The following is a 19,131-nucleotide window of genomic DNA, read 5'->3' as shown; positions in this document are numbered from 1 at the left end:
AATTTATTTGTGTTTGGAGAAAATGTGAACTTGATCAACTTTGGTTTATATTATATAACTTTGGTTGGCTAGGCTACCAAGGCCCAGAGGTGGAAAAACTAGGCTACCCAATTGTCATTGAGTTAAAGTAAAGATACCTTCATAGAAAGTGAAAGTAACCAAAGTAAAATACTACTTGAGTAATAGTATAAATACTGTATACCGAAGTAGTACTTCAAAATATTTTACGTAGTAACTTTACACCATTGTCTTCATTAATCCAAAACTCATCAAATCAACAAGTAGTGATGACATAGGCTAGACTGCAAATTGGGGGTTGAAAAGGAAGGCTAGTTTGTATCTTATTTTTCCCAAACTTTCAGCACACATGTCTTCCAATAGGAAAATACAGTATATTATTCACACACCTACTGCAGATTTGAAATATTTACCTGAATTCCCTACCACCTCACTCAATTTGTCACTACCGAAACATAGTGAAAAAGTTGCAATAAAGGAAGAACCATGAACAGTAGAGTTAATGTTGATTAACCTTCTATTACAGATGAATGTAAAAAATATATATTTACATACCAAATTAACAAAATAGTAAAAACATGATTTTTAACCTGATTTTCAAAACCTTTAAATTTAATTTAGAGAAGTATAATCTCTATTGCGTGATTATTGTATGAATCTAAAACTTGTTTATTGATTGAATAACTTATACATCTAGTTATTTATGTTGTTATAAGTTTCAATTATCACTACCTATCTTTATGTTGGCAGAATAACAGGCATTTCGGTGTCAAGTGTCAATCATAGAGCTAAATGGAGGATCTAGATGGATATAACTTATTTTAGGAAAGACATTGCCATTGAGGGCTTCCACCATTTAAAAGTAGTCAACTGGGTGGGGATTCCTATGGGTTGGGAGTAATCAGCCAATGATCAGAAAGTATTGACTTCTTCAAATTGGGTTGCTTATGGTTTGTAAACCAAAAACTAAGATAATATCCAGGAGCTAAGACCAAGATTTATACCAGGACATTTGTCCCAAGACCCAGACCCAATAAGTTGAGACCATGACAAGTTAAAGACTGAATTGATGTGGTCTCAAGACCAAGACCACTAGATCAAGAGTCCATGAGCCCTTTCTTCAATTGTAAGAAACTCAAGCACAGTACAGTATAGTAGGGTATGGTACAGTAAAGTACAGTAGGGTACAGTACAGTACAGTAGTGTACAGTAGAGTACAGTACAGCAGAGTAGAGTACAGCAGAGTAGAGTAGGCAGTACAGCAGAGTAGAGTACAGTACAGTACAGTAGGGTACAGTACAGTAGAATAGGGTTCAATACAGTAGAGTAGGGTACAGTACAGTAGAGTAGGGTACAGTACAGTACAGTACAGTAGTGTACAGCACAATAGAGCATGGGTTTATTCCCCAGGGTCTGCCTTTTCACATATTGAGATAGCCTATATTAAATACAACACCAGCATGATTTTGTTGACTTTGAGGGACCTAGGAAAATGTTGTTTTGAAGCTAATTTCCTGCAATTTTACATAGTTTAACAAGACTCCTAACATATTTTCGATAGGCTATTTAATAATAATAATAATAATGATGGATAAGGGAAATAAATTCTCGACCCGATTTCCCCAAATATATTTAATTATGATCATTTATTTGAATCATACATACTGTATTTTATTAGACAGAAAGTGAACAGATCAATTGATAGCAGCATAGTAACACATTGTATAAGATTGATGCCGTGTTCACATGCTAGTCAGAACTAGGAAACTCTGAAATGTTTCACTTGCTAACTGGTTGTATTTAATCACGAATTAGCAAGTTGAAAATTTCAGATTTTGCTAGTTCCGACTAGAATGTTAAAGTGGCATACTTCCCAAGCAAAGTCCAATTTCTTTGATTCTTCGACTTCAGGTCATAGCTCAGCTTCTGAATGTCAGAGACAAACCAAAGATATTCCCATGTGCATCAGAGTTGCAGTCAAGAACTGCACACTCCTGGGTTTTTAATGCTCAACAGTTTCCCGTGTGCATCAAGAATGGTCCACCACCCAAAAGACATCAGCCAACTTGACACAACTGTCACAACTCACATTGGAGTCAACATGGGCCAGCATCCCTGTGGAACACTTTTGACACATAGTAGAGTCTATGCCCACATGAATTTAGGCTGTTCTGAGGGCAAAAAAAGGGTGTGCAAATATATTTTAATTTTGATTTGCACCCCCTTTTTTACAGTGAAAGATAGCCAGCTATATGTTAAGTCAAAATTGTCCAAACCGAAACAACTGCAACAATTGACACCATATTGAAGTCTGCAATTGTGACTGTTTCGGTTTGGACAATTTTGACTTAACATATAGCTGGCTATCTTTCATTTGGACAGATGTACACTAAGTCAAAAGTTTGGACACACCTACTAATTCCAGGATTTTTCTTTATTTTTACTATTTTCTACATTGTAGAATAATAGAGAAGACATCAAAACTATGAAATAGCACATATGGAATCATGTAGTAACCAAAAAAAGCATTAAACAAATATATTTTATAGAGATTCTTCAATGTAGCCACCCTTTGCCTTGATGACAGCGTTGCACACTCTTGACATTCTCTCAACCAGCTTCTTGAGGTAGTCACCTGGAATGCATTTCAATGAACAGGTGTGCCTTAAAACAATGTGGAATTTATTTCCATCTTAATGCGTTTGAGCCAATCAGGTGTGTTGTGAGAAGGTAGGGGTGGTATACAGAAGACAGCTCTATTTGGTAAAAGACCAAGTCCATATTATGGCAAGAACAGCTCAAATAAGAGAAATGATAGTCCATCATTACTTTTAGACAACGTAAGTCAATCCAGAACAGTATTTTTAATTCACCAATTGTCTAAACCAGTTTACTATTAAATACTTTATCAAACCTTAAATATACAATTGAGTATTTGCATATTACCAACTGGTGCTGAAAAGGAGACAAATATGCATGTATTAGGGCTCCCGAGTGGCGCAGCGGTCTAAAAGCACTGCATATGTTCTAAAGGCGTCACTACAGACCATGGTTTGATTCCAGGCTGAATCACAACCGGCCGTGATTGGGTGGCGCACAATTGTCCCAGCATTGTAATTAAGAATTTGTTCTTAACTTGCTCACCTAGTTAAATACGTTACATAGCTTTCCAAAATATTCTGAACGGTTCTCCATATAGTCCACTCACTCAGCACAGATGTCAGTTCAACGTTTAGATTTCATTGACATTTGGTTGAGTTGTCAAATAATGTCAATGGATTCAGGTAAAAGATTTGACTTCTCAAATCCAAAATAAGTTTCACTTTGATGCAACAGTGTTAAATTACATGGAAAACATTGCCCAGTGGGTAGTGAGTGAGAAAAAAAAAAAGTACAAATTTATTGACTTAAGATAAATGTTCTGAAAACTCCGACAATCTTTTGGTCAGCAAGCGTGAGGGTTCTCAGCAATTTAATTTAAATTCATTCAATGTGCAGAAGGGAACCACACCTGCATTTGTCAATGCCTTCATGTATATAACATTCATTCTAATATATTGTGCCCAGCTGAACATGCCCCAGGATTTAGGATGGTATTTCAGGAATAATGGTCTAGTTAGAAACACAACCGTGTCAGCCAACACTGAGATCACCCTTTTGGGTTTCAATAACACCTTTGGTTCCAGTTTAAAAACAGACAAGCACAAGAAATGAATACTTGGAGCACTATATTTGAGGAGTAGTACATTTTTATTGCACAAGAAGTGACCAGCTTTTAAATTGCAGACATCTTTAGTCAGGGAGCAGTGAGAGGAAGGCCTATAGAGTTTAGAAGTCTTCAATATCCAGGAACTACTTCTTGGATGGAGCCATCCCCCTGTACCAGGCACAGGACCCATCACTCCTCTTGAGACAGGCAGAGTACTTGGCCTGGGGTCCGCTTTGGCCATCAGCCAACAACCAGTCCGTCCAAAGACACTCATCTGGGGCGCTGACGGGACACGGGAGGGAAGAGCAGCGGATGATCTGTAGATCAGAGCAGGGAGAGAGAAAGATCCAGATCACTGACTGATCATTACCCCAATACCCCAGCTCATGTGTTTAGCCAATGTGACAAAGTGAACAAAAGTGGTGTGATGTAATTTTACTATAATTCCTGTCACACACCGTGCAATCGCAGCCGCTTTGGTAGCGTTGAGTCAAGCTCTTCCTTTGTGTGCCATTCAAGTCCTCCCAGTACTGAATAAAGTCACACATGCCTATGAGCATCTTGCCATCAGTATTCAGCCTGCCTGAAGACAGAGAGAAGACAGTGAGTCAACAACCTGTGTGGTAAAAGTCAACCCCAGATGCTGATCTTAGAACCATTTCCCCTTTTTCCCCCACAAATGGTTAAGATTAGAATTGGGGAGGGGGAAACAGATCCTAAATCTGTCCCTTAGGGAAACTTTACCCTGGAGCAGAAGACATACCGATGCAGCCTGGAACACTAGAATTTATCGTAATAAATAAGTGATGCATTAGTTGTAAACATTTAAATTCATAACATTTGGTATTGTAAAGCGTAACTTGAAGATCCAGGCTGTATCACAGCCGGCTGTGGTTGGGAGTCCCATAGGGCGGCGCATAATTGGCACAGCTTCGTCAGCATTTGGCCGTCAATGCAAACAAGAATGTTTAACTGACTTGCCTTGTTAAATAAAGATTCAATTAAAATGGTTAAAGATGAAGTATTTTCTCTAAAGCAATTGATTTCTTGTACAAGATGAAGTCAATAGTTTAGAATAGGCCATGATGCTACAAGCATAGGTTGAGCAGTTTAACCAGTGATAGCAATGAACTTGGGTAATGTAGTGAGATCCACACCTGTGAAGAGATACTCCTTGGTGAGTTCCAGAGTCACGCCGCACGAGGCTGAAGAGGATGAAGTGAAGATGGTGTGGATAACCCGGTCAGGACCTTTGAACATCTAGCCAATCACAAGGAGAGAAAGGAAGATCTGTCAAACATCTACAATTTGGAACCTAACAGACAGCAGCTCTCAGGCACTGTCAGTCTTTCCTAATTCCCTCCCTATACCCCATCCCCTCAGCTTTTGATGTTTGCAGAGCAACAAATATTTATTAATCTAACCTTTATTTTATCAGGGTGTCATACAGAGACCAAGGTATTATTAACAGATCGCCGAATTACAAACATCAAGTTACAAAATGTAAGCAGAACAGTCAAACAATTCTGACTCAACATCACATTTACAACATTTTGAAGATCGTTCCACAAATAATGCTAAAATATTTCAGGCAGATTCATCCAACTCAGTTGAGACCAATGGAATATCCAGAGTCAACCATCCTTATCTGAGACCGACTAACTAAAATGTCTAAAGGTCAGTAGTAATTTTAGGCACAGTGAGAGTTTTAGTAAAATGGCTTTATAAATGAAAATCTGGCAATTTATCAACCAACGTGACAGAGCCAGCCAACTTCCTGGTAGGGAATGCAGTGATGATTACCAAACCCCCATCACCAGTAATAAAGTGCAGTGCATTATGATAAACTGCATTTAAAAGCTTTAATGAAATGGCAGCTGCATTCATATAGATGTCACCATAGTCTAGGACTGGTAGGAACGTTGACTGAATAATGTGCTTTCCAGCAAGAGGCATGAGCCATTTCTACAGAAGCTCCTTTTCATACGATGGAAGCTCCACAACTACACTGCTTATGCCAGCCCAGATCGGCAAACATTGAAGGGTTGGAGCCCAGGGGAAAGGAGTGAAGCTGTCAGACTGGGGTTCAGTGGGCTTCAATGTAGTCAGGAACAACACCTTAATAAAAAGGCTGATCATACCTTGATCTGTTGGACATAATAGTTGGTGTTACCAGACACAGCTTTCACTCCAACCACCTTTGCCCTGATCACTGGAAGAGAGAAACTTGGTTTAACTACTAACATCACCCATTTTCCTTTAAATGGTCAGTCAGACACTGATTGTTTAAGGGTGTAATGAGATCAAATAAAACAGTAGAATCCTTCAGACAAGATTTTACAGTCATAAAAATGTTTGTGGATAAGTTCACACTGTTTGGGCGAATCAGACGAGTAATTTTCCCTCCAGGTCCTAGATTCCCAACTCTGGTCATCTGCCATTAATTCAACACCTTGTTTAACTATGCTGCCCTGCCTGGTCTGCAGATGTTCAGGCGCCAACCAGGGGCTGGTAGGAAGACTGAGGCACATGAGCCTTCCATCAGCTGTAGTCAGAGAGGAATATGCCTGGCCTGCTGAGGCACCTTCACAGGCACACGTACCTTATGACACATGCTCCTCCTCCGCCCACCTGTCTGGGTAGAAGGTGCTGACAGCAACAACCTCTTCACTTCAGTCCGATTCAGAAGATATTCAAACGATTCATCCTTGCCAATCAGATTAACTACTCCTGTAATGTTAAGTTCCCTCTATTCCACTGCTGTCTATCATCATTAGGACCAGTACACCACAGTAGTACTTGTTGCTTTTATCACTGGAATTACAGTTTGTTTTGCAGACATACTGATCTAATGAAACTACAGTAGAATGGGTTTTTACTAACAGCTTTACCAGCTACAGGACATCACTCCAAAACCATTTGGCAGATGTTTCAGACCTCAAGATGGCACCACAGCCCACAGTTGTGCAGAGCATATGCATTTCCTTTGTTCTAGTACAATTCAGGTAGAGATCATTCATTTTAAGGAGCACATGAAATAAATTAAGTCTCCAAGAAAAGTGACAGTTGCCAAATCTTAATTTATCATCCTGTTGCAGGGATTTTCCTGCACATCAGGAACTGCAAACTTGTAGTGTATTCAAGGTTTAAAAAGCCAACTAAAGTTATCAATTTCCACTAAAATTGCCAAACTTGATTTGCCCCAATGAAAATTATATCAACCCTAACAACAAAAAATCCATTCATTATAATCCGCATAACAATTCACGTTGCTGCAGAATTATGTTCCTGATGCGTGAAACTGGCTCAAATTAAGATACGGGATCTGTAGCCTACCACTATTTGATTTAAATAAATGGTCTACACTACAACTGAATGCCTTGGGTTAAATGTAGAAAGATAATGTATTTACTTAATTGTAGTATATAACATTTAGCAATTCAACTGTAGGCATAATGTGTAGGCCTAGAAGCAAATATAACACTTGGTGTAGCAGGGTCTCATCCAGGGCTCTCAAACCCTGTTCCTGGAGAGGTACCCTCCTGCAGGTTCTCAATCCAAACCCAGTTGTAACAAACCTGATTCAGTTTATCAACCAGCTAATTAATCAGGTGAGCACATTAGGGTTGGATCAAAAACCTACAGGATGGCAGTTCTCCAGGAACAGGGTTGGAGAGCCCTGGCTGTAGCCCATCTTACTGTTGCCTACTTAATTATGTAAATATAATGATCATGTCATGGTTATTATTATAAACATGAAGAATTCTGTGGTCATGTTGCGCATTGATACAGTGTAGTAGCCCAGTGGTTGCCAACTCCAGCCTTCGAGTACACCCAACAGCACACTTTTTGTTGTATCCCCGGACAAAAACACCTGATTCAACTCATTGAGGGATGATTAGTTGAATCAGGTGTTCTTGTCCAGGGATACAACAAAAATGTGTACCGTTGGAGTAACTCGAGGACCGGAGTTGAGAACCTGAGAAGTCAGAAATATTGGCAGTTTCCTTACCGACGTCTGCGCTGCAAAAAGCCTGTTGAAGATGGACAGGAGCGCATCTGCAAGCTTCTGCAACGTCTTCGATCCGCCAAAGGAACAAAACGACCAGAGTGATGAAACAACTGCTTATAGACCAAGTCATTTTGGAAAATATCTATCAACAATGTATCGCGTAAGATATGTTTACTCCAGGAGCTAAAGAACAGTTGTATTGTAAACTACACTAGAACATTCAAAGATGTTCCCAGACAGACTAACACCTTGAAATCTGTTTTCCCTTCGATGTAATCAGCCCGTTTTTATTGCAGGCTGTGAGCTCCTCCCCAGTCAGAACCAAGCCAGTGGTAGGCTGAGCGTTCTATTAATCCAGAACCATAGCAACTCCATTGGGAAAAATACCCTGCTTAAAGGGACAACCACAGAACAGGCTCAACTTGCCCGGTTGACATAAATTCCATAAATTGTTTGTCTTTCGCCTAAACAATGGCGATGAAACAGAAATATCCGTTTTAGGATATGCCTATATGAAATACTTTTAAACACCTGGGGCAACTTTAAAGCAGGCTCAACTTGCCCAACTGCTCAGTTCACTTGCCCTAGGCCCCTCAAACTCAACTCTGGACCTCGACGTGAAGCCAGTGCCACTGCATTTTTTTATTGTTCCCCTTTAATCAGGGACTGATTTTGACCAGGGACACCAGGTGGGTGCAATTCGTTATCAGGTAGAACAGAAAACTAGCATGCTCCTGAGCACCATGCACAACAAGAAGATGCCCCGTCCCCCGCTAATTGGGCTACTTTTGCACATTTATTATTGTATGAGTGAGGTTTGATGATGAATACTACCTCCAAACGAATGGAACATCGAGGGCTCTACATTCGCTCCAAGCTATGCTAACCTCTATGTGGGTCTTTTTGAGGAACGGAAAAAGAGCTGTCAGATTTTATGGCACTACTCAGTGACATTGACCCCAATCTCAAATTCACTATTGAATGTGACGCTCGACGTGTTCGTTACCTCGATATGTGGATTGAGAAATCAAATGGAACCCTGTTTACAACTGTATAGAAAAGAAACGGACAGAAATACTCTATTACAGGGGGACAGCTTCCATCCTGAGCCATTAAAAAGAGGACTTCCTAGAAGCCAGTTTTCCAGACCGTGTAGCCACTCCACAGAGGATTATCTACAAAAAGCAGCGGAGATCCACACTAGTTTTCTAAGAAGAGTCTATTCGCCACAATGTGTGGATGAAGCTCTTAATTTGGCATTGGGAAAAACACGAGATGAACTGCTACAAAAAAAAGACCCGCTAAAGCTAAAGAACACTCCGTAATGTTCACAACCACATATACTTTGAACTCGCGAAATGTGGGAGATGTGGTCAAGAAACACTGGCATATTTTATCATCAGACCCGGCTTTTCCGGCTCAATTTAAAAATCCACCACTTATTGTGTATCGGATCGGTCGCAATTTACGCGCTAAATTGGTTCATGCCAACTGTCAGCCACAAAAGAAAATCAGCCGGGCTCTTTTACGCCCTCTTCCAAATGGTAGCTATAAATTCAGAGGATGCGCACAGTGCAACAATATGATGAAGTGTGAATATTTCTGCCACCCACACACAGGAAAACGGGTACAAATAAATGACATTATTACGTGTTCCACCACCCATGTTATTTACATTATTAAATGTCCATGTGGGCTCTGCTATGTCGGTAAAACCTCTCGTTCTCTCAAACAGAGAATTTGTGAACTTAAAAGTTCAATCAGGAGAAACGACAGGGATTATCCAGTCGCAGTACATTTTAATGACCTAAAGCATGACATTTCTACCTTTAGATTCTGTGGAGTAGAGAAAGTTAAGATATCAGACAGGGGAGGTGAGTCGGGGAAATGCTTTAAATCGAGAGGAGTCGATGTGTTCTGAAAGATGAGACCTTGAGGATCATAAGAAATACCGCTTGAATCCGAACTTGCACTTCACATTTCCATATTTCCATATTTGAAAAGTCATGTCATTTACAGTGTCAACGTTCATGAACTCTATGTTTAATCCACACGTACTAGGGTGACATGGATTATGCCCTGGGTTGTCCTGAACAGAAGATTTGCCATGGAACACGCACTTGAATGTACTCAAGACTCCATTCCATGCACCAAAATTGCAATCTGTTTGTCTGAAGTGCCCTTTGAAAGCCTCCCAGCTAGCACATTTGGTTCCTTGGAAGTTGTGGGAATGCAAGGTTTTTGGTTTCCCATTGGTTCTGGAAACGAAACCATACGTTTCCTGACCGTTAACTTTTTTAAATGTTTTTTTTTAACAGTGTGAGGAACGGTAGTGAACATTTCACCTGTTCTGGGATTTTTTTAGGTTGCAGGGAGGTTCTGAGAACGCAAATAGTAGGTTATTTGAAGGTAATTAATGAACATTGAGAACATGTTCCATACGATTTTTAAAGTCACTGCTAGCTTATTTTGGGTTAAATGTTGAACCAAGCACAGAAAGGACACATGGAAATTAATTTGCTTAGGCATTAATCATACAAACACATTTATCTTTCAATGTGGCATCTTCTGTTCTCTATCAGAGCATGTGAGTGGAATTGAGTGCTAAAAAAACACTCCTCATAGGAAAAAAAACTGCAGTTCCAAATTCACTCCATTCATTAAAATCACAAACACCCATCTATTTGTAGTGACTACCTGGACCTACCATTTGGTTTGGAAGTATCGAAACCAAACCATATGATTTGAATGAAAAGTATTTTAGTAAACAACATGAAAAGGAAGCGCTCATAATTTCAAATAGGCCACATGTAGTATTAAACAGCACATAAACACTCAAAACAGGTGTAATCGGCCTGTGTGTAGCTGGTGTAGAGAGTCAGGCGCAGGACAGCAGATAAGAGTAATCAAGGGATTTACTCAAGTAATTACAAAATAAAATACAATATACCGAGCCCACAATAACAGACCGTATACAAGACAAACAATGACTCACAAACAACCATGTGGGAACAGAGGGTTAAAGAATGAACAAGTAATTGGGGGATTGAAACTAGTTGTGTAAGACAAAGACAAAACAAATGGAAAATGAAAAGTGGATCTGCGATGGCTAGAAGGCCGGTGACGTCGACCGCCGAACGCTGCCCGAACAAGGAGAGGGACCGACTTAAGTGTAAGTTGTGACAACAGGTCAGGAGCCAGACAGGAATTACTAGAATTAAATACAAAGTCTACAGTGCCTTTGAATTCACTTTTAGAAACACAAGTTTGGCTAGAGTCTGTGGCTTCAGGCTCATGTGATGGTGCCTGTAGAGCAGGCCAGCAGTGGAGAATACCCTCTCAGACCTTGCAGAGCCACTGAGGATGCTAAACACCTTTTGGGCCACTCCTGCCAGGCTGGGCAGGGATGCAGATTTTTTTTACTTTTATTTTATAGGTAGGCCTAAAGATTTCATGGTAAAATAACCCTATCAAAATGGAAAGCTCTTTGAAAGAGAACATGCCAGGCCTATTGGGCCAAAATCAGCAATAGCCTATTGTAAAGATAATAGAACAAACTTATTTTTTGTTTATAATACTTTGCTATAATGACACACTTAGCTAGCTACCCACCGCATTCCTTTCTGTTAGAATGTGCACGTAGTGCACGTAGTACACCATCATGCTTTCAGGATGTCTTTTCAGATTTCACAATGATAATTTAGTTGTGGACACTTCATCACGGCACTCCCTCGCTTGCCCTTGGTCCTCCTCATCTTTGTAAGTCACCTTGATTTCACACCTTTGTGTTTTATCAGTTTCTTTATGAAAATATTCAGCGAACTCCATGACAGTAGCTAAAGCAAGGGGCTATAGCAGCACACAAGTAGACTACAAATGCATGCTGGGCCGGGCATGCACTGAGCTCGTGAAGTGAGCGTTACTGGAGCGGTAATGGAGCAAAATTGGAGGCGGAGAGAAGGCCGATGCTCCAGCCTTTGGGCAACTTGCTCCGCGCTTCAGTCAGATTTGAGAACGCTCCAGCTCCGCTCACATGCTCTGTTATGTATCCATAGAATTAGCCCACTGCACCACCAGGGTGGAGCTAGCATGACATGTATTTTTAGCTCATACAATGCTGTTCACTTTAGTCTATTCAAACGGACCCCTTTCAAAGGAAAAAAGCACTCATTAAGATAAGGTGTGGACAATTAGTGGGTACGGGCAACACACCTGGACACACACACAGGATAGATAGTTTTGTTGACGCTGAGAACAGAATGTATATGTTTTTAAATTACATTCATAGAACGTTCTTTGAGCGTTACCAATGGTTTCTTGTAGTTTTTATAGAAAGTTTTCTTAATGTGCTGAGAACATTACTTTATATAGAACCATGAGGAAACCTGCAGAAAATGTTATGCTGTAGTACTGAAATTCCATAGAAGAACGTTGTTTCTTTACGTTCTCTGAATGTTCTTAGAACATTATTTTAAATAGAACTTTGAGGAAACCTGTAGAAAAAGCTATGTTGAAGTACTGCAATTCCCACAGAAGAACGTTGTTTCTTAATGTTCCCTGAACAATTTGAGAACATTACTTTTAATAGAACCATGCGCAAACCTGTAGGAAACGTTATGCTGAAGTACTGAAATTCCCATCTAAGAAACATATGGTTCTCAGAACGTTATGTGCTAGCTGGGAATGCACGTTATGGTGCGTTTTTCACGCAACTCAAGCGCGTGCACTCATTTTTTTAATGGGTGTAAGAGTTAAAGACCACAGGCCGCTCGTGAGTTTCAAGTTTGGGGAAGCTTACAACTTATCCTACAACTTCTACCGATCTGTCTACCAGTTGATTATTTTTATAACAGCATTTCGTGGAAAAGTTTGATTTCAATAATAACCTTTTTGTTTTTCTAAATGTTTTTCACTTGGTTAATCATAAACGTCAGAATTAAAATTCAACAAATAAAAACAGAAGAAAATATCCTGCTGAAAATGCAGGTTCTTTCAATCACATGAATCTCTCTTCTCTGCCTGTCTGCCCCACTTTCTATCTGTCTTTACTTGAGCCATAGCTGGTGAAGTGCAACATTGTAGGCTACCAAATAAATCAACTGGGTCTGGGCCCGAAGCTGTTGCTAGTGAACTTGCAACATTGTATCAACTAGAGAAGGCCTATTCTGGGCCCTCAGAGTATCCCGAACCAGTGAGCTCCGGACAGACAGCTTTATTTTTAAATTTCGTTTCCACTGGATATATGGGATCATCAGATCATGATATGTTGCTTTTTCACATCGAGGCTTGGTGAATATCGAGTGCTGGAAAGATTTTTCAAATACTGTGAGGAACTAATTATTTTTTGTAATGGATGTTTAAAAAAACTGACTTCGTTGACTCAGGTCTACTGTGTGAGGTGAAGAAGCTCAGCTTATTAGTGGTGGACGTGGTGAGTTAATTAAGACAATCAGAAATCCGATATCCCCTAATGGGAACTTTCCTACATTTGCCCACAGCAGGTCAGTTAGGCTTACTTTTATGCACGCTCAGGTGCGCGCTCACTCAACATTATCAGGAGAGAGAAACCAGACACGTGCTCATTGCGCACATGGGGCTCTCCAAACAAAGGTAAATGAAAAAAATGACAAAACTCGTAAATTATGGTTATTAAATCAAGTGTAGCAGGTTGAACTCTGCAAATAATGTTTCCAGTCGGAGAGTGAGAACGGCAAATTAATGTAATTACTACCTGCATTAACAGAAATATATATGTAACCAAACGATGGGCATTAACAGTACATTTACTAGGCCTACTGGTACATATGTAATGGAGAATTTATCAAAATTAACAAAGTGCAAACAATTCACACAATGAAAAAATGAATGTGCAAGAATTGTTGGGAGAGCTGAGCACATTCTGGAGAGCTGAGTGCATGCAATTCTGGAATGAAACGCGCCATATCTTCGCCACACACCCCTCCCCTTCTTCATATCAAGATTTTAAATTATACTCAAAACACGTTATCTTCACACATATTTTAGTCGCTTTTCACTGACAGCCATAATTCGATAATCTAGTATTTATATTGCCACGCGTGGTAACAAAATGTCGGGCTTCCCAACAAAATAGGCATGGCCTACGCACCTGTAATTTGAAACAATGCAGAGATATATTTTTTTAAAGAAGCTAATGAGTATTTTGAATTACTTTATTTAGACAGGAGGAAATATAGAATTTTGGCCAAACATACATTTACTTTAGGGGAATCCAGCATCCGAACAGTGCAATGTGCACCTACCAACTTTCCTTTTTTTAAATGTTTTTTTAAAAGAAGTTTGGAACCATCAAGACTCTTCCTAAAGCTGGCAGCCTGGCCAAACTGAGCAATCAGGGGAGGAGGGCCTTGGTCAGGGAGGTGGCCAAGAACCGGATGGTCACTCTGACAGAGCTCTAGAGTTCCTCTAGATGGGAGAACATTCCAGAAAGACAACCATCTCTGCAGCATTCCACAATCAGGCCTTTATAGTAGAGTGGCCAGACGGAAGCCACTCCTCAGTAAAAGGCACATGATAGCCTGCTTGGAGTTGGCCAAAAGGCATCAAAAGACTGTCAAACCATGAGAAATAATATTCTCTGGTCTGATGAAACCAAGATTGAAACCTTTGGCCTGAACGCCAAGCGTCACGGCTGGAGGAAACCTGGCACCATCCCTACGGTGAAGCATGGCAGCATCATGTTGTGGGGAGGTTTTTCAGCAGGAAGGGACTGGGAGACTAGTCAGGATCGAGGGAAAGATGAACGAAGCAAAGTACAGAGAGATGCTTGATGAAAACATGCTCCAGAGCACTCAGGACCTCAGACTGGGATGAAGGTACACCTTCCAACAGGACAACGACCCTAAGCACACAGCAAAGACAATGCAGGAGTGGCTTCGGGACAAGTCTCGGAATGTCCTTTAGCGGCCCAGCCAGAGCCCGGACTTGAACCCGATTGAACATCTCTGGAGGGACCTGAAAATAGCTGTGCAGCGATGCTCCCCACCCTGACAGAGTTTGAGAGGATCTGCAGAGAAGAATGGAAGGAACTCCCCAAATACCAGTATGCCAAGCTTGTAGTGTCATACCCAAGAAGACTTGAGGCTGTAATTGCTGCCAAAGGTGCTTCAACAAAGTACTGAGTAAAGGGTCTGAATATTTGTGATATTTCTGTTTTATATTTTTTATAAATTAGCTAACATTTATAAAAACCTGTTTTTGCTTTGTCATTATGGGGTATTGTGTGTAGATTGATTAAAAAAAACATGTTTTTTTAAAATCAATTTTAGAATAAGGCTATAACCTAACAAAAAGTGGAAAAAGTCAAGGGGTCTGAATACTTTCTGAAGGCACTATAGACCTACATGATACAACCCTGCATAAAGCAAGCTCAGCCATGTTAGTTCTATTGGTTCTGAAAGCATGGTTTATTGAGTCATTATTAGTTTTACACTTAAGACATGACCCCCTGCTGTTGTGCTGTAGAATTTGTCTCTTGCATAATAAATTCTATACATTAGTTTATACTGGATTAAGTGTACATTTTAGTTAACTCTAACTGTGTTAGTTATGCTCCAACTTTCCATCCATCTTGTGCCAACATCAGTTCTTTTTAAGTCATGGTTACAATATTTGTTTCTAAGAGATTGTCAGTTGGATATTCTCTCTGCTACGTTTTGTATATCTTCAGTATGACATGAAACTGACAAGACTTTATATACACACTTTATACAAGGTGAACTGACACAAAACCCACACACATTCACATGCACTACATACGCACACACACACACACACACACACACACACACACACACACACACACACACACACACACACACACACACACACACACACACACACACACACACACACACACACACAATATGCTGCTCCTACTCCCTTCTTTTTTACCTTATTGTTATCTATCCTGATGCCTAGTCACTTTACCCTGCCTTTATGTACACATCTACCTCAAATACCTTATTATTATCTATCCTGATGCCTAGTCACTTTACCCTGCCTTTATGTACACATCTACCTCAAATACCTTATTATTATCTATCCTGATGCCTAGTCACTTTACCCTGCCTTCATGTACTTATCTACCTCAAATACCTTATTATTATCTATCCTGATGCCTAGTCACTTTACCCTGCCTTTATGTACACATCTACCTCAAATACCTTATTATTATCTATCCTGATGCCTAGTCACTTTACCCTGCCTTCATGTACTTATCTACCTCAAATACCTTATTATTATCTATTCTGATGCCAAGTCACTTTACACTGCCTTCATGTAAATAAATACCCCTAATACCTTATTATTATCTATCCTGATGCCTAGTCACTTTACCCTGCCTTTATGTACATATCTACCTCAAATACCTTATTGTTATCTATCCTGATGCCTAGTCACTTTACCCTGCCTTTATGTACACATCTACCTCAAATACCTTATTATTATCTATCCTGATGCCTAGTCACTTTACACTGCCTTTATGTACACATCTACCTCAAATACCTTATTATTATCTATCCTGATGCCTAGTCACTTTACCCTGCCTTTATGTACATATCTAACTCAAATACCTCGTAAATCTGCACATTGATCTGGTACTAGTACCCCTGTATATTGCTTCATGTTTGTGTATTTTATTCCTTTTGTGTTACTATTTTAATAAAAACTATTTTTTACTCTGCATTGTTGGGAAGGGTTCATGAGCAAGCATTTCATGGTAAAGTCAACACCGTTGTATTCAGCACATGTGACGAATAACATTTGATTTGATTTTAAATTAATAGGAGTGTATCACTTTGGCAAAAGTATTTTGTATTTGTAGTATTTAGCAGCTCCTCTTACTGGGTTCCAAACAAGAATAAAACATTCACATCACAACAAAACAACAGCCTACATCATAAATTAAACAATTACATCACAACAAAACAACAGCCTACATCATAAATAAAACATTTACATCACAACAAAACAACAGCCTACATCATAAATAAAACATTCACATCACAACAAAACAACAGCCTACATCATAAATTAAACAATTACATCACTACAAAACAACAGCCTACATCATAAATAAAACAATTACATCACAACAAAACAACAACTTACATCATAAATAAAACAATTACATCACAAGAAAACAACAGCCTACATCATAAATAAAACAATTACATCACAACAAAACAACAACTTACATCATAAATAAAACAATTACATCACAACAAAACAACAGCCTACATCATAAATAAAACAATTACATCAAACAAAACAACAGCCAACATCATAAATAAAACAATATATCATACAAGACATTACTACATTATTACTCTAATATTACACATTTACAATATAAAATGTACAATACTACATTACTACATTTTACAATGTGTGCATGTGTGTCCTCACAGTCCGGGTTGTACCGTGAGGTGTTGTTTTATCTGCTTTTTAAATCTGATTTTACTGCTCGCTTGAGTTACTTATGTGAAATAGAGTTCCATGTAGCCATAGCTCTATGTAGTACTGTGCATTTCCCATAGTCTGTTCTAGCTATGGGGACTGTGAAGAGACCTCTAGTGGCATGTTTTGTGGGGTATGCATGGATGTCTGAGCTGTGTTCTAGTAAATTAAACAGACAGCTTAGTATATTTAACACATCAACACCTCTCACAAATACAGGCAGTGATGAAGTCAATCTCTCCTCCACTTTAGCCAGGAGAGATTGACATGCATATTATTAATGCTAGCTCTCCATGTACTTTTAAGGGCCAGCTGTGCTGCTCTGTTCTGGGCCAATTGTAAGTTGCCAATGTCCCTCTTTGTGCACTTGACTATATGACTGGGCAGTAGTCCAGGTGTGACAAAACTAGGGCCTGTAGGACTTGTTTTGTTGATGGTGATGTCAAGAAAGCAGAGCAGCGCTTTATTACAGACAGACCTCTGGTGTATAACACAGTCTAGCCTATGTCATCACTATTTATTGATTTAATATATTTTGGATGAAAGAAGGCTCTTCAGTAAGGTCATTCCACTATCAATGTTTGTCTATGGAGATTGCATGGCTGTGTGCTCGATTTTATACACCTGTTAGCAATGAGTGTGGCTGAAATAGCCCAATCCACAAATTTGAAGGGGTGTCCCCATACTTTTGTATATATAGTGTAGTTGTACTAGGGACTTTAAGGGTTATCCCCTTGCTGCAGGTGATTGGAGAGTGAAAAACTGTGAGGAATTCCAGTAGGCGTAGCCTAAAGCTGATCTTTCTGGTTCATCCCTATTGTTTAAGTGAACGATGGACAATTTATGGCATTTATGGCAGCCGGGCAAGTGGACCCTGTTCTGTGGTTGTCCCAATAGGCAGGGGAATTTTTCAAACTGAAAACAACCAACCTGCAAAGAATTCAAGTAGGGGTGCTGCATAGTACGTACATTGTTTTGCCTGCAACACTGGAGGCATAACTTTTGGTCAGGGCGAGCAGAGCTTGAGCAACTTTATCCTATTGATCTGACTGGCTGAGATACTATTATAGTGGTAACTCACCGAGCCACGCTAGCCTCGCCCTGATGTTGGTGCTAACAAGCTAGCAAGCATGCTATGTTGTGTTACACATCAACAGCCATTGTCAGCCAATCAAATCAAATGTTATTGGTCACATACACATGGTTAGCAGATGTTATTGCAAGTGTAGTGAAATGCTTGTGCTTCTAGTTCCAACAGTGTAGTAATATCTAACAAGTAATCTAACAATTCCACCACAACTACCTAATACACACAAATCTAAGTAAAGGGATGGAATAACAATATATGCATATAAATATATGGATGAGTGATGACCGAGCAGCATAGGCAAGAAGCAATAGATGGTATAAAAATACAGTATACACATTTGGGATGAGTAATGCAAGATATGTAAACATTATTAAAGTAACTAGTGATCTATTTATTAAAGTGGCCAATGATTTCAAGTCTGTATGTAGGCAGCAGCCTCTTTGTGTTAGTGACAGCTGTTTAACAGTCTGATGGCCTTGAGATAGAAGATATTTTTCAGTCTCTCGGTGCCAGCTTTGATGCACCTGTACTGACCTCACCAATCCAGTAGGGGTTGGATGCTATGGTGCGCTTCAATTGGTTACTCGCACTGTGATATTAATTACGATTTGCACAAAGTTCAGCTTTGCCCCCCACCAAAAAAAGCATTATTTTCATATCCACCGGTGCAGTTTTAAAGGGTCAGCCATAGTAGTACAGCGCCCCTGGAGCAAATTAGAGTTAAGTGCCTTGCACAAAGGCACACAGAAAATGTTTTCACCTTGTCTTCGAACCAGCAACCTTTCAGTTACGGGCCAAACTCTC

The 19,131-nt window shown here is 39.7% G+C and overlaps 1 protein-coding gene across 1 annotated transcript; it reads right to left on the bottom strand.

The window, feature by feature from the left end:
- Nucleotides 1-3,749: 3,749 nt before the first annotated feature.
- LOC106593126 (metalloproteinase inhibitor 2) lies at nt 3,750-7,999 on the bottom strand. The gene is made up of 5 exons (XM_014184462.3): nt 7,740-7,999; nt 5,869-5,939; nt 4,885-4,987; nt 4,186-4,310; nt 3,750-4,044 (listed from the first exon to the last, which is right to left on the bottom strand). Exons 1-5 carry the CDS (start codon nt 7,867-7,869, stop codon nt 3,871-3,873), a joined length of 603 nt encoding a protein of 200 aa, XP_014039937.3. The 5' UTR covers nt 7,870-7,999; the 3' UTR covers nt 3,750-3,870.
- Between the last annotated feature and the right edge of the window lie 11,132 nt (nt 8,000-19,131).

This window comes from Salmo salar, chromosome 06 (genome assembly GCF_965601325.2).
Source record: "Salmo salar chromosome 06, fSalSal1, whole genome shotgun sequence".
In the NCBI taxonomy this organism is placed as follows: Eukaryota; Metazoa; Chordata; class Actinopteri; order Salmoniformes; family Salmonidae; genus Salmo; species Salmo salar.
Note: the sequence above shows the minus strand (reverse complement) of the source record. Positions and strands in the feature narration are given on the sequence as shown.